Source organism: Gossypium raimondii, chromosome 11, assembly GCF_025698545.1.
Source record: "Gossypium raimondii isolate GPD5lz chromosome 11, ASM2569854v1, whole genome shotgun sequence".
Classification (NCBI taxonomy): domain Eukaryota; kingdom Viridiplantae; phylum Streptophyta; class Magnoliopsida; order Malvales; family Malvaceae; genus Gossypium; species Gossypium raimondii.
The window spans coordinates 54,707,682-54,722,651 of NC_068575.1; the positions used below are offsets into that span (position 1 = coordinate 54,707,682).

The 14,970-nt window shown below is 29.6% G+C and overlaps 1 protein-coding gene across 1 annotated transcript; it reads right to left on the reverse strand.

The window, feature by feature from the left end:
- Positions 1–3,698: 3,698 nt before the first annotated feature.
- Positions 3,699–6,308, reverse strand: LOC105802825 (protein TILLER ANGLE CONTROL 1). The gene is made up of 5 exons (XM_012634700.2): positions 6,043–6,308; positions 5,875–5,920; positions 4,998–5,644; positions 4,477–4,627; positions 3,699–3,902 (listed from the first exon to the last, which is right to left on the reverse strand). The coding sequence occupies exons 1-5, from the start codon at positions 6,046–6,048 to the stop codon at positions 3,886–3,888; spliced, it is 867 nt and encodes a 288-aa protein (XP_012490154.1). The 5' UTR covers positions 6,049–6,308; the 3' UTR covers positions 3,699–3,885.
- Between the last annotated feature and the right edge of the window lie 8,662 nt (positions 6,309–14,970).

A 14,970-nucleotide genomic window follows, 5' to 3' on the forward strand; every position in this document is an offset into this window, starting at 1 on the left:
AATAGGGTAGACCACCTATGTTGTAATATGTAGTATAGTTAGTAACTTGAAATGAAATATGTGTACAAATAAATGTTTGGATATATGCTTGGATTTTGATATATAATCATATAAGTTTGGAAATGTTTTAAGAATTTGAATGATAATAAATTTTGATTAGGTAAATGATAATGATATGGTTGAAATTTTCAGACATGGTTAGTATATGTAATTTGATTTATGATGCATGTTTGATTTTAATTGGTTATGTGTTTATATATATATATGTATATATATATATGGAATGAAATTTTGTGGTTGAGTTAGTATAATTTATAAAAAAAAAATTTAAGTTGGGTTTTGATCTGTAATGCCTCGTAACTCTAATCCGGCGACGGACTCGAGTTGGGGGTGTTACAATCCCACCTTGCATAATGATATTTTTTAGACACTTAAATAAATTAAAACATATGTAAAAGGCCTTCTTATCTCGAGTTAACCAAAATGAAAAGGTCATGTCCCGTAAGTTAGGACACGACGTCTCGAATCCCCGAAAATAAGCTTGCTCATTATTTAATTACTATTTAAATTTCATGTATTTTAGTTTTAAAAGGGATGTTTGGTTATCTAGGTTCAAAGAGAAAGTTGAACCCCGTAAGTTAGGGCACAACTTTCGAATCACCAAATAATGAACATTGCCTCGATTTTAAATATTTACTATGAATTATGTAAAACAAATATAACTTTTAAAATGATATACATTTATTTGAGCATAATGTAAAAACAGATAAATGTATTTTAACGGGACGACACGATGATTAGTAAAATAAGGTAAAATAATAGAGGTGAAGAAATGAAATAACGACATAAAAAATAGATGAATAAAGAAAATAAATAATAGATAAAATAAAATGTCATACTTGTGAGTAATAATAAAGCAGATATAATGAAACATCAATTTATAACAATGATATTATCATAACATGAATCATGAAATAATCATAATCATAATAATAATGGCAAAAAGAAAGAAAATAAATGCATAATGAAAAGGAAGTATAAATAATATCAAACTTAAATGTTTAAAAAGTAAAAGAATAACAAATAAATAAATAGATAAAACAAATTTAAATAATATCAAATTTAAATATTTTAAAAGTAAAAGAATAACAAATAAATAAATAAATAAATAAATAGATAAAACAAATATAAATAATATCGAATTTAAATTTTTAAAAAGTAAAAGAATAGCAAATAAATAAATAGATAAAACAACTCATAAAAGGTTGAAATTAATTGAATGAAGGACTAAATTGAAATTTAAACGAAATTAGAAGTATAAATCGTAATAAATTAAATAATGAAATAAAATAAAGGACTAAAATTAAACGTGTGAAAAAGGGCAGGGACCAACTGGGAAATTATTCCCAAGACCACTAAGCGCATTGTTTCAAGAGGGACCAAAACGGAAAAAGATAAAATTAAATGGTAAAATTTTAAAAAAGAAACAAGACTATATAAGTTAAAAATATAAGAGCGGAAGGACCAAAAGAATAAATAGAAGCCCATATCAAAAACACGCGGATCCTGTGCGGTTCGGGTTGGGTCGCAAGTAGGGGTGAGCAAAACTCGATTCGACTCGAAAAAATCGAAAAAAAATTCGAATTTCGAGTTAAACGAATCGAGTTATTCGAGTTATTCGAATCAACTCGAATTTTTTTTTCGAATTTCGAGTTCAAATCAAGTTGAGTTTTCGAATTCGAATAACTCGAATAATTCGAATAATTCGAATAATTCGAATATCAAACTATAATATTTTACATTTTTACCCTAAACTCCCAAACCTTTTTACTTTTCCCTCAAAACTTTTATTCTTTCCCGCTTTGCCCCCAAAACTTTTACTCCCCTCTCCTCCCAACCCCCCAATCTACCCAAAATCTATTTCCCACCAAAATTTTACTCTCCCATTTATTTTTTCTCAAAATTTTACTCCCAAAAACCCTCAAAACCTTTTATTTTCCCCCAAAATTTTTACTCCCTCCCACTTTTCCCCTAAAACTTTTACTTCTCACCCTTTACTCTAAAATAAAAAATCAAAATTATCCAAAAAAAATCACTAAACATAAATAGTAATAATTTTATTTATATATACTATTTATATTATTAAATTAAATTTCACATTTTATATTATTTATATTATTGAATTGTTTAGTCATATTGAATATTTATATTAAAATTGAATTATTAATTATGCCATAAAATATTCGTGTTAAAATTTTATATTGGTATTAATTTCACATTTTATTTTTAAAATAACTTTTATTAAAAAATCATATTTTTACATTTAATATATTTTTAATTCTAAAATACATAGTGACAAGAATCAAGATAATTGAAACAACTAAGCAAGCAAAGAAGCTAACCAATATATAAAAATTAATAAATAAATTATGAAGTGATGAAAGCTAATAAAAAAATTGATTAATGTGGACAAATTTTATTACGATGGGTGACAATAGTTACAATGACCCAAAATTATTTTTTTAAATTTAACTCGAATAAATATATTCGATTCGAATTCCATCTCACTCGACTCGATTCGAGAAAACTTCAAATAAAGTTAGGATGATAAAATGAGATTCAAAAACTCGATTAACTTGAAAATTTTTGATTCGATTCGATTCGATTCGATCGAATGCTCACCCCTAGTCGCAGGCTCCACTTCGAGACGACGTTGTTTTGGAGCATTTGGAGCCACTTCAAAACGACATCGTTTTGCTCAGTCTATATAAGTTTAAAATATAAAAGAAAAAAATTCATTTTAGACAGTTAAAAAAACAATTTCTTTCTATTTTTTTCCTCTCACGTCGCTCCTTCGTCCGGCCATAGGGACGGTGGTCCTCCGCTATGGCCACCGATCATCAGCGATGGAAACCGCCGCCTCCGGTGGCCGAAGTTTCCCAAAACGTCCCCTTTTGAAGCCCGTCACCTGTAGAACCTAGATCCAAGATCGAAATCCCCAAAAATTCGATTAAACTCGACAAAAAAATTTAAAAAAAAATGTTTCGTTTTCTCTCCCTTTCTGGCGCAGCCTTTAGACGAATCGTTAGGAATTAAGTGGCCTTCTAAGCCGACGGGGACCACCCACGGTGGTGGTGCCACAAAATAGGTAAAAATTAACCCTTTATTATATATTTTGGTGAAACGGCGGCAGGGGCAAACACCGGGACGAGATGCCTCGGGCGGCGTGCCTGCGAAGGGGGGTGCGGCGCCAGGACTAGGGTTTTTTTGTTTTTTTTCTAAAAACTTAGTTTAGGTTGTGAGCCACTGGGCCATTAGAGTTTTCATTGATTTGGGGCATTTGGGTTTGTAAATTTGAGTCTAACATTTGTAAATGGACTATTTTTATTTTATTTATTTATTTTCTGTTTCTTATTTGGGCCGGATAAAATTGACCCGTTACAATGCTAATAATAGAAAAGAAAAAGAAAAAAGGATTAATGGAGGAGAAGTAGTGTGCGTCATTCCAAACGAACTTAGAGACCGTGAGGATGGTAAAGCTTTAGTTAATGAAATAATGAAGATGAATAATCCGAGACAATAAAACAAAAACCAGAAGGATTAAGAAAAAGTAGAAAAGGGAATTGGCGGGACATGAAACCCGGATTACTGTGCCATTATTAATTATCTCATCTCATTAAATAGGGGTGCCAAGACAATCAAACAACCAACAATATACTAAATCCAAAGTAGGGAAAATTACAAAACAGAATTACTCGGTTCCATATTTCACATACATTAATTCATATTATAAAACAAAGTAAAATTAAAATAATAAACATTCAATTATTTAAGAAGAAACATTGGGAACATTAACTTTTAGCAGATTAGGTCATCCATTATAATTCAAACCTCAGCAATATCTGCAACAACAACAACAACATGATCAAATGTCAACAAACTCTTCTCCAAAACCAAAAAAATTGAAGAAGAAAAGAAAGATGTACATACAATGCTGATTACTTGGTCAAAAAAATTGATACTAATAATGAAGGATAATGGGAAATCGACCCCGCCAGACATTACGACAGGGCGACGAGATTATCATGGGCCCAGATTGAAGGACAACGGTGTTTGGGACGGTTTCCTTATTGGTTTTATACTTTTGTAGTGTTATTTTTGAAAAAGTGTCCCCCCCTTTTCCCTATCCATGGACCATGGAAACTGACAGTGAGGACGGGTTAAACTTGTATTTTGACCTAAGCATGCAGGATTGGAGTACGCACAACAAGAATCGGCTGCTTCTTCACGAGAAAGGATTCTATTAAATTGGAATAACTTATCATTTAAATCCCTTTCCAATGAAAATATATCACTTAGTATTTTCATCCTAATATGATTCTCCACATATAATACAACAACCAAACAGATCATTGACATATATTGTACGTCTCGTTATTTTGCTTAAGCTAAAAAGAAAATGTTGGAAAAATATACCTGGCGATTGAAGCAAGGAAACAGATTCATTGGCTTGGAGTGTGCTGCTAGCAACAGCATCAATCACGCTTGCCTTGCACCGTCCCTCCAATTGATTACCCTTGCCTTCAAGCTCTGGATGGATCTTCCTTTTCAACATCCTCCTCATCATCTAATAACCCAAACAAATTAATTTCTTCAATGCTCAAATTTCGGCTGTCAACTTTTTATTTAAATCAAATCGTCATTTCATAACCACCTTTTAATTTTTACATATACATTTGTTGAATTAAAATTTGATTTGTCCTTTTTTTCATTTTGTACTTTTAGTCTTTGTCCTACAAGTTACTCACTTCACAAACTAATATTAAATCTCTGTTGCAGTGGATTTATAATATTCTAATAGTGAATTTTTCTTTACTACCCAAAGCTTTAGTTTTACATCATAACCCAACTTTAACCTTGGTTGAAAAAAAGAAAGAAAAGAGAATGGTGTTTGGATAGGAAAAGAAGCATGGGTTTAACTTAAACAACACGATCACCTGGTGTAGCATTTTGATGGGACGTGAATCCTCGCCAACTCCAACTTGAGGAATGAGTTTCTTGGCAAAAGAAAGGCCGTTTTTGGCAGGAAGAGAAGATGGCTTTTTGCAAGAATCAGTGTCCAAATGGAGAGGAGAGCTGGGCTTCTTTTTTATGTCAGTGTCCTCAGAGAAGAGGTCGGCCAGTGTAGTTCTTCTTCTCAGCTTTCCAGAATGGTCCTCGGTGGCATCCAAGTTAAACTTGATTTCATGATCAGTAGACCCATCAACCATCATCATCACCTCCTTTTTTCTGTATTTCGAGTTATCGACATTTGAATCAACGTCTTCCAAACTCGGCTCGAAACTGCTCAACATCAGCGGGTTCACTTCTTCTTCTTCGTCATCATCATCGCCATCAACATCTTCGTCATCGTTGTTATCAGAGTACCGTTCTTCGTCGTCGTCTTCGTAGCTCCCCGAAGCTAGGTAGTCATTTTGTTCTTCAGCCAAGGATTTCAAAGGATCGAAACCGAAGGTGCCAATTGTTAAAACGCCATCTCGCCAACCATCCAGCATGTCAACCAGTGCCACTTGTTCCACTAAAGCTTTTGTATTGGAGTCAATTGCAATGGAATCAGTCTTCTTAACATTTCGTGCAAGCCCATCTGCACATAAAGCACAAGTCTTTTCATGATATCAATTGTAAAATACATATATATATATTTAAAATCTTCAATGAAGAACACTGTTCTAGAGAGAATGTAAGATGCACATATATGTATATATTCACAAACTTGGACCGTAATGATACATCAACTGTCAGGAATTAGAATGCATGAGATTGGGTACACCATACAATAGGAATCTGTCACCAGAAGAAGAAAAACTATCAAACCTTTGAGGACGTTATGATGGAACCTCCTTTGCACCCAGTTGAAGATCTATTAAATAAATTAACGTCAGAAAATCCAGACACTGGAATTGATTCATTAGAAAGGGAAATCAAAGTTTTACATAGTTTTCAAGTGGAAAAAAATTAAGTAGAAGGGTACGTCGTAGTTACCTTCATTTTCTCAGCCAAGCTTTAGTTTGGTGAGAAGGGAAAAAAGAAAGAAAAAGGGAAATGGAAGTCAAGGCGAATGTAGGGAGGGAGGGCTTGGGAATGTTTTATGATGGAAACGGAAGAAGTGAAGAAATTAGCAAGGAAAAGGCAAAAGAGTTAGGCGGCGCGACGTGGCAAAAAGGAGTAGGGCCAAGAAAATAGGCACTGTCTTAAGGGGTGCATGGCATGTTGGTATATACGTGTTGGGTCTATCTGGCTTGATCGATGTGGCGAAATTCTCCAAATGATATTATTATATGCACCTCTTTCTCTCTCTCTTTTAGTTTTCCATCACTCTTAGCTTAGGCATTACTAGCTCTCCCTAGCATTTTTCCCACTTTCTTTCTTTCTTTCTTTTATATAGTAAAATGCTCCAAAGCCTTCTAATTTCCTCACCTTTCATCTAACTCCTACCTAATCTTTTGCATTTTATGCTCAAGTACAGCTATATGTGGTACCATTGTTCTTTAAATGAGATGAGCAAAGCCCTTAATGGAACTGACCCTCTTTTAATTTTTAGCCCAAAGTTTTCAATTAATCAAGGAAAAAGTCCATCAAGCCATCCATGAGCCGAAAGATAATGTGCTATGGAGCCTTATTAGTTCCAAGAAAAAAAATGCACCCAATAAAGGTTGACGTGATCTCCAACATCTGCTTTTCTCAACCTCCTTTGGCACCTTTTTACCATATTTGATGTACATAAAAAAAGTAACTAATTTTAAATCCATGCAATGCAGAAATACGTAATTTATTTTACTAGAGCACACACTCATATATATATATATATATATATATATATATATATATATATATATATATATATTAATTATTATAAAACTAAAAAATTATTGGTTATATATTTTAATGGTAATCGGAAACTGACAATACATATATAATAAAATTTCATAATTCATACGTAGCGGTAATAATTTATTTTAGAAATACAAACAAAATTCTAATAATATCTTTAATCCCAATTAATTGAAATAAATAAAATTATCATGGAAGTCTCTATACATTAAATTAAACCGCAAACTAATCTTTCTGTTAATTATTTCATCCACTTCTACTGTTAAGTGATGACGTGGTTGGCAGGGCCCAGACCCCCCTAAAATGGAAACTTTTTCATTTAGGCCCTTTAAAATTTTTAAAATTTTAAATTAGTAAAGGTAATGTTGTACTTTGACCCCCTAAAAATTAAAAAATTTTGATTTAATCATTTAAAAATTATAAAAATATAAACTATTAAAATGGTAAAATTATAAAAATATAAACTATTGTAAAAATTATAATTTAATTTCGCTCCCTAAAAAAATATTTTGACTTCGCCCCTGGTGGTTGGCAAAACAACCAGGCAACGATTTGTGGTGTGTAAAATTTACCACATGTTAATGTCACATTTTACCACGTTAGTAAATATTTAAAAAAATTTAAAAAATCCCCAAAAATAAATAAAAGACTTTTAATAATTATTTAAAACTATGAGAAATTATAAAATTATTGTAATTATAAAAAATTAAAAAAATATAAGAAACTAATAAAATAAGACTCGACTTAGAAGATACATATGTGTGTTTATATATGTATTTAAATTCTTTAAACACACACTATATATATACATAGTTTTATAATTTTAATATTTTTAAAATTATTATTATTAAATTAGTACAATATCCTTTAACTTCTAATCAAAACAAAAAGAAGCAAATCTCTAAACATCAACTTTGGAGATCCTTAATATTTGATTTCATTTTATAATTTTATCATATTTTATTTAACTCATCAGAAATATTATAAATAGTAGAAGATTTGTATTATTAGGAGTATATTACCTAACGTATATACTCACCTACATTGGGCACTGAATACTTTTTTTATTTTATAGTAAGCGTTATCGATCGCAGATCAAAGTCTGTGATAAATGTATGTATAGCGCCTCATGAAAGTCAATTGATTAAATGGGCTCATACGACCCACTTGAATTGGCTTGATTCGTGAAACATGTGGAGAAACCTATCTACCTAAAGCATTGGTGACCAGTGAGTAAAATTAGGGTTACCATGGTAAATATGGAAAGCAATCATAGAATATTTGTAATTTTAGAAGATTTTATTTTAAAATCGTAGAGTATCATGCAAATCTCTTAAGAATCTCAAATTGTGGATTAGCTTCGATCTCATCTGTCGATATAAATTAAATTGTACCATTGGATCTAGGGGAACTCAACTATTTTTGGTAAATCTTTGGAAGATGGTATTTATACCCTCTAATTTATTTCCAACCGTTATGGTTATTGTAGAAGTGAATGCAGCCGTTGAGGATGAAATATCAGGTTATTAACTTTACCTGCAGCAACGAGAATTGATACTTATTAAAAGATTATCGATATTTTTTTGTAATTAATGCTGATTTCAATGGCCGTTGGAGTATAAATATCGATACCTTAGGAAATATACCAATACCTTAAGAAAAGTATTGACACTGGATCAATACCTACCAGGGTTTGAAAATGGCAGAATGTCAATTTGGTATCGATTATCAAAGGAGTATCGATATCTTGTAAGATATCGATACTTAGACAAAAAGTATCAATATTTTTTTGTCCTGGAGCAATTCTAACTAGTTTGAAAATAGTTAAAACATATTTGAAAATATTTGACTCAATTGAAACCATTTTAACTTGAGTTTATGAAATTGCTCAACTTTACTTTTATTCAAAAACACATTAATTTGTTATATCAAAACATATTAACCAACAAGGCTTAGTTTAACAATAAACTTACATTTATTATTATTATTATTAGGGGTAGGAAAGTGGTTGCTTAGGATCTAACCAGTGGTGAAACTAGTGGGGCTGGCAGGGGCCCCGACCCCCCTAAAATGATTTTTTTATATGGCCCCTTCAAATTTTTAAAAATTTTAAATTAGTATAGGTAAAATTGCACTTTGGCCCGTTAAAAATATAAAAATTTGATTTAATCTTTTAAAAATTATAAAGATATAACCTATTAAAAATATGAAATTGCATTTTTTTATCGCAAAAATTAAAAATTAATTTCGGCTACCCCTAACTCTCATGTCCCAAAACTTAATTCTCTTTATGTTTGTTAAAAATGAAATATTCAAATAATTAAATTTGACTTTTACTTAAAGCTTTTTAAAATAATATAAAAATGTTATATTAATAATAGTAAAATATGAAATAAAGAATTTTCAGAAAATATAAATTTAGTATTATTGCACAGTGAAATTATATTTTGTACTTAATTTACTCCTATATAGCTAACATTTTAATTGTAATAAAAATAATTTTAAATCAAATATAAGGTAATGTTTACTGCAACAAGCAACAAGCAACAAGCAACCCATAAAAACATACAAGGATTATCCGAATCATTTATAAAATAATTAATTTGTAAACCCATTGAACATTATTTCTATTTGAAGAAGAATAATAATTAGAGCTTGTTCAGTCTAGGTAGGCTTTGGCATTCATATGATGACACTTGGATGAGTTAGAAGCTAGGTAGGGATCCCGAGGGCAAATCAGACATTGAGAAGCTAAAAGTTGTTCGAAAATGAAAGCTACTTAAGCTGGAAAGAAATGGCAGGGAGAAAAAACAGAAACATGTTGAAGTGGTGGAATTCATGGTGACTACTGTCATTTGACCGTTTGCAGCTTGTCTGCTTATGTCCTAACCTAAAAGCCTTTCCACAATTTCAAAGGTGGTGACCCTGGAATGGATTGTAATGCTTTCTGGGTCTTTGTTGCTGCCTTACACCAACTACACAATCCAACCCGTTCTTTCTTTCACCTCCAACACCCTACGCTTTGGATTCTCCTTAAAGCATTCTAGTTCAAATTTGTAGGGACTATCTCATATGCCTCTTTTTCAGCCTGATAGGTGGTGGGGGAAGCACAAATTTATCACAACATCCACATATACAGCTTCATTTCTACTCATCATAATTGTTTCCTACAAATTAAGTTTATTCCTCTTGGGTTTCAAAATCTCAACATTGGCAATTAAAACAACACTAGGAAAAGCTTACAGTGACGTGCAATAATTTTCTCCAAATGGAGTGAAAAGAGATTTTTTTTTTTATTAAAAAAAAATTAAAAGCATGGCCAAGTGCCCAGCGGCATCAACTTTTCAGATATTGAAGAAGTTCATTTCCAGGAGGAAAAAAATTGAGTCCATTTTATCTGGCTGTGAATGAATATTCTTATTATTGGATATCAAATGGCAAAATCCTGTCTGGTCGACTGGTCGCCTTTATTTTACTCTGTTCCTCCAGAATCGTTTGCTTTATTATTATAGGTCGCCATGCAGTGTTGAGAATGAACGAGGACCAGAAGTTCTTGAGAGCTTACACTGTCAACAGATATCATACAGTATCTATTATCTTAACGCACATGCACTCAAACCCTCAAAGACCCACTTTAAAGATTAACTGGTTGAATTAGCTCCATTGGCCAAATCTGGTGGATCAAACATGCATCCCATTGGCTCATTTTTTCGCTAACGGAATTTAGTAGGATCCACATGACATATTCCAACACAAAATGGACATCCCGAGGAGACATTGTGTGGAGTGTTTTATTTGGGGCAGCATTGCCCATCTCCCTATCTCATGAATCACTAACTATTCCAACTCATGATTTAATCAGCAAGGATAACAAAAGCTAGCTAGGGGTTATTTTTAACAAAACTAGAGATACCACACTTACCCGCATCACCTTTATATCCCATGCTTTATGTTCTTCATTGTCCCTTCTTCAATAGCATGGTTCTCCCTTTACGGCAACTTGAGAGGCTCTCTCTACAAATTCAAGAGATTAAACTTTTAGGTTATTGGAATATATGATTATTTAATATATTATCAATTAGGTTACATTATCCGGTTCAATTCATTTGGTTTAAACATAATATTTTGATGTTTGGTAAAGCATAATTTATTAAATTATCCTTTTATAAAATTTGTTTTTTTAAACAATTTTAGTTCTTGTAATATTTTTAATTTTAAATTTTCCATAAAATTATGATAACTTATGAAATTCCTTTTATTACACATTAATTTTAGCATCTGAATAAATTTTGAACTTTTTCTTTGTCGTTGTTGAACAGTTAAACTTAATTATGATAACTTATTCAATAGGCATAGTAACTTAGTTGGCCCTTTAGCTTTACAAAAATAAAATGGTCATTTTAGCTCTCCATTCAATTTTCACATCTTTTAGCTCTTAAACTTGTATTGTTTATCAAATCACTCTAAAATAGGCGTAAAAGTTAGTGTCTGATCACTTTATTTAAGTGACATATATGTGAATTGCAGCCTTAGCAATTAATTATTTTTTTAATTATAAAAATTATTTAAAATTTAAAATTATTAAAAAGGTATAAAAATTATATAATTTTTTTACTATTTTTAAAAAAATTAATTAATTGCTAACGTGGCATACAAGTGGATATTACGTCAGCTAAGTAAACAAACATTAACTTTTCCATCCGTTTTAAGGTGATTTGACAAACAATGTAAGGTCAATAGCTAAAAGAGACAAAATTAAACGAAAAGATAAAATAATTCTTTTATGAAATTGAAGAGCCAAATAAATTATTATGTCTTTTTCATATGACTTTTGTCTTATTACGAGGAGAGAAGTGGAACTAAAATCTTAAAAAATTTGTTATATGTATACATATATGTATTAAAACTTGCTATATCCTCTTATACTAATAAATTTGACTAGGTTACACTAACTTTTGATTTTGCAAGAAAATTGCAAAAAATTAAAATATGAAATTGATGGGTAAATTTGTCTAAAATTTTAGATTCCAAACGAATTATAAAACCAGTTAAGAAAGGAGTGGTATTGAGATTATCCCTATATTTCAAACTATTAACACTATCGAATATATAAAATTACTATTCCAAACAATCAGAATGTTACATAAAATTGTAAGATTTAATGTAAATCTTATAGTTTTTATTTTTTAGTCAGCAATCTTGATATCCTTGCGCATTGAGGAAGTAATTTAGATTTAGTTGGTGCTGCTAAAGATAAGCCACACCATTCCAATGTATGCTTAGGATTGGGACTGGGTGGAGTTCATATGGTTATTTCCCACGTGGTTGGTTCAGGATCGAACAACCCTGTCGATGATTTTCAAATCATTGAAATCCACATAATTGCCTCCATTGATGATGAATCATAGTGGATTAGGAGTCCTTTAGGGAGACACCAATTATACGCTGCTTCTCTAATAATTAATTAATTATCTTATCTCCTAATATCTTAAATCACACATTTTAGTCATTTTTAGCAACCTTTTATCTACCCCATCAAATGAGTTTATTGGTTTTAATTATTTAAAAAGTGATTTTTTTATACCATTTATGTGCGAACAAAATTCGATTCGAAAAAATCGAAAAGAAATTTAAATTTCTAGTTAATCAAATAGAGTTATTCGAGTTATTCGAATTATTCGAGTCAAATCGAATAAGAAATACCGTTTTGGTTTCTGTCAATTTTGAAAATGAGCAAATTGATCTCTTAACAAAAATTTTAAAAACAAAAACAAAGAAAATTTTCAAATTTCAAAAATAATTTTTAAAATTCAAAATATTTATAAAATTCTAAAATTTATATATATTTTAAAAATATATAAAAATTTATAAAATAATAATTTTAGAATCTAAATAAGTGATTAGTGATTCAAGTTTATCATACTAAAATATCTTATTTTTGTATTATTTTGCTTTAAAAAAGTTTTCAAATTTATACATTCTAACATGGAAATAGTTGCATTGTACAAGATTTTAATTTAACATTATTAATTTTTCTAATTTAACTCGAACGGTTTCACTCGATTCGATCAAACGCTCATCCCTAATTTGAGTTATCCGAAAATTCAAATAAGAACAGGCAAAATTACGTCATTTTGATAAATGTTTACCTTTTCTAAAGTTAAAAGTCAAAATTATCAAGGTAGAAGATAAAACTACGTTGTTTTGATAAATGTTTACCCATTAGTCATACTTTTCTTCCCGAATCGTCCCACTCTCCTTTTTTTCCTTTACTCAAAATTAATCTAAAAGTTTGTACTTCATCTACTAGTAAAATAATCGGTCCATGTAAACGGAACATTGAGTATAAATAATAAGATTCGTTAATTCGACTTGATTTGACTCAAATTTTTTGACTCAATTCGACTTGATTTGAAAAAAATTCAAATTGAGTTCGGTTCCTAAAATAGGATTCGTCAACTCGACTAACTTAAAATTTTTTGATTCGATTCAACTTGACTCGATCGAATACTCACCCCTAATGTCATTAAATAAAATTTGTTTTATAATTTATATTGTGTTGGTATATTATAAAAACCTTAAAATTTGCCCTAGTTTTCTTTATTTTGGAATTTAATCTTTGTAATTTTATTTTTAGGAATAGAGTTTTTTTTTTAGTTTTCAAATTTTAAAATTAGGTCCAGTTGTTAATTGTTATTATTTTGTTATGAAAATAGTCGTGTAATTAAAAAATGATGTTGTAATCAACATGAATTTAATAGTGTTAACAATTAGACTTGAATTTTAAATATAAAAACAGAGGGACTAAATTCTTAAAAATAAAAACACAACACCTAAATTCCAAAATTTCAAAAATATAGGGACTTGTAATATTTTAACCTTAAAAAATATAGATAAAATAAATTAATAAGATAAATTAGTAGAGTCTATTGGATTATTAATTTTAAAATGGGTAACTAATAAACAATTTTCCGAAAATAAACCAACCAAATTGGATCAGTTTTGGTTGATAAATCCGTTCTAACCGATTAATAAGCTTCCCTAATCCATACCTGTTAGACTCTATTCCTTTCTTATTATTATCCTCTTGATAGTAAATTTTAAAATTAGATTGTGTCTCTTGACAGTAGCTTCCAAATTTGTTTTCATTCTGCTCGTAATAATAGTAATTATCATTACTACAAATTTTATCCATGTGAAATTAAAATATAAAATTATATAAATTTTGAGTAAAACACATCAAATTAAAAATACTAAATGCACTCAAATTGTTTATTGCTGTATTATCAAATAATGTGGTTGAAACAATTTGTATAAAGAAAATATTTTATAAATGTTGGTGGCATGAGTTCAAATTTATCTATCAGGTTTTATTAAAAATATGAAGGAGCAAAAGTACCCTCATCATAATATGATTTATTTATACATAGAAGGATATTTTTATAAGTCTCTTCATCGAATTGTGCTAAACAAATAACTTTTGGCTGAAATGAGTGGCTTTTTAAAATCAATTTTATTCGGAAGCTAAAATTTTTAGCTTTTCTTGAGCCAAAAACACTTCTGGAAGCATTATTACCTTTGCAACCCTCCATTTTTCGTTCACTTCAAATTGCAAATGCTAATATAAAATTTTTAATACTTATATTTGGTATATAAATATTACCCCCTTTTGAAACTTTAATTCAAATACATGTAAGCTTATGTTTTCTATGTTATGTTAATATCTAATATGTTTATATTCAAATCATATTTTAAAATAAAATAATTAATTAAAAATAAAAAAACATTTATTAAGATAATACATATATGTTAATATCTAATTACAAATATTTAATGGTTATATTTGAATATTCAAAATATAATTTATATATTCTAATTAAATTTTATAAATAACTAATATTAATTGCTTAAAATATTTAAAATTTATATTTCATATATTAAAATATTATCAACAAGTTATAATAAATTATTTTTATATTATTACTAAAATATCATAATATTAACTAATTTGAACATTATTTAAATGCATATTTGTTGCTTTATAATATCATGTCTAAATTGAACATTTTATTTCTCAAA

What these genes read in the sequence shown, in the direction of transcription:
- LOC105802825 (XM_012634700.2), bottom strand. An exon ending in CCATCATAACGTCCTCAAAG is followed by an intron (nt 5,645 to 5,874) that starts GTTTGATAGTTT and finishes CTTTATGTGCAG; the next exon opens with ATGGGCTTGCACGAAATGTT. An exon ending in CCATCAAAATGCTACACCAG is followed by an intron (nt 4,628 to 4,997) that starts GTGATCGTGTTG and finishes TTGGGTTATTAG; the next exon opens with ATGATGAGGAGGATGTTGAA.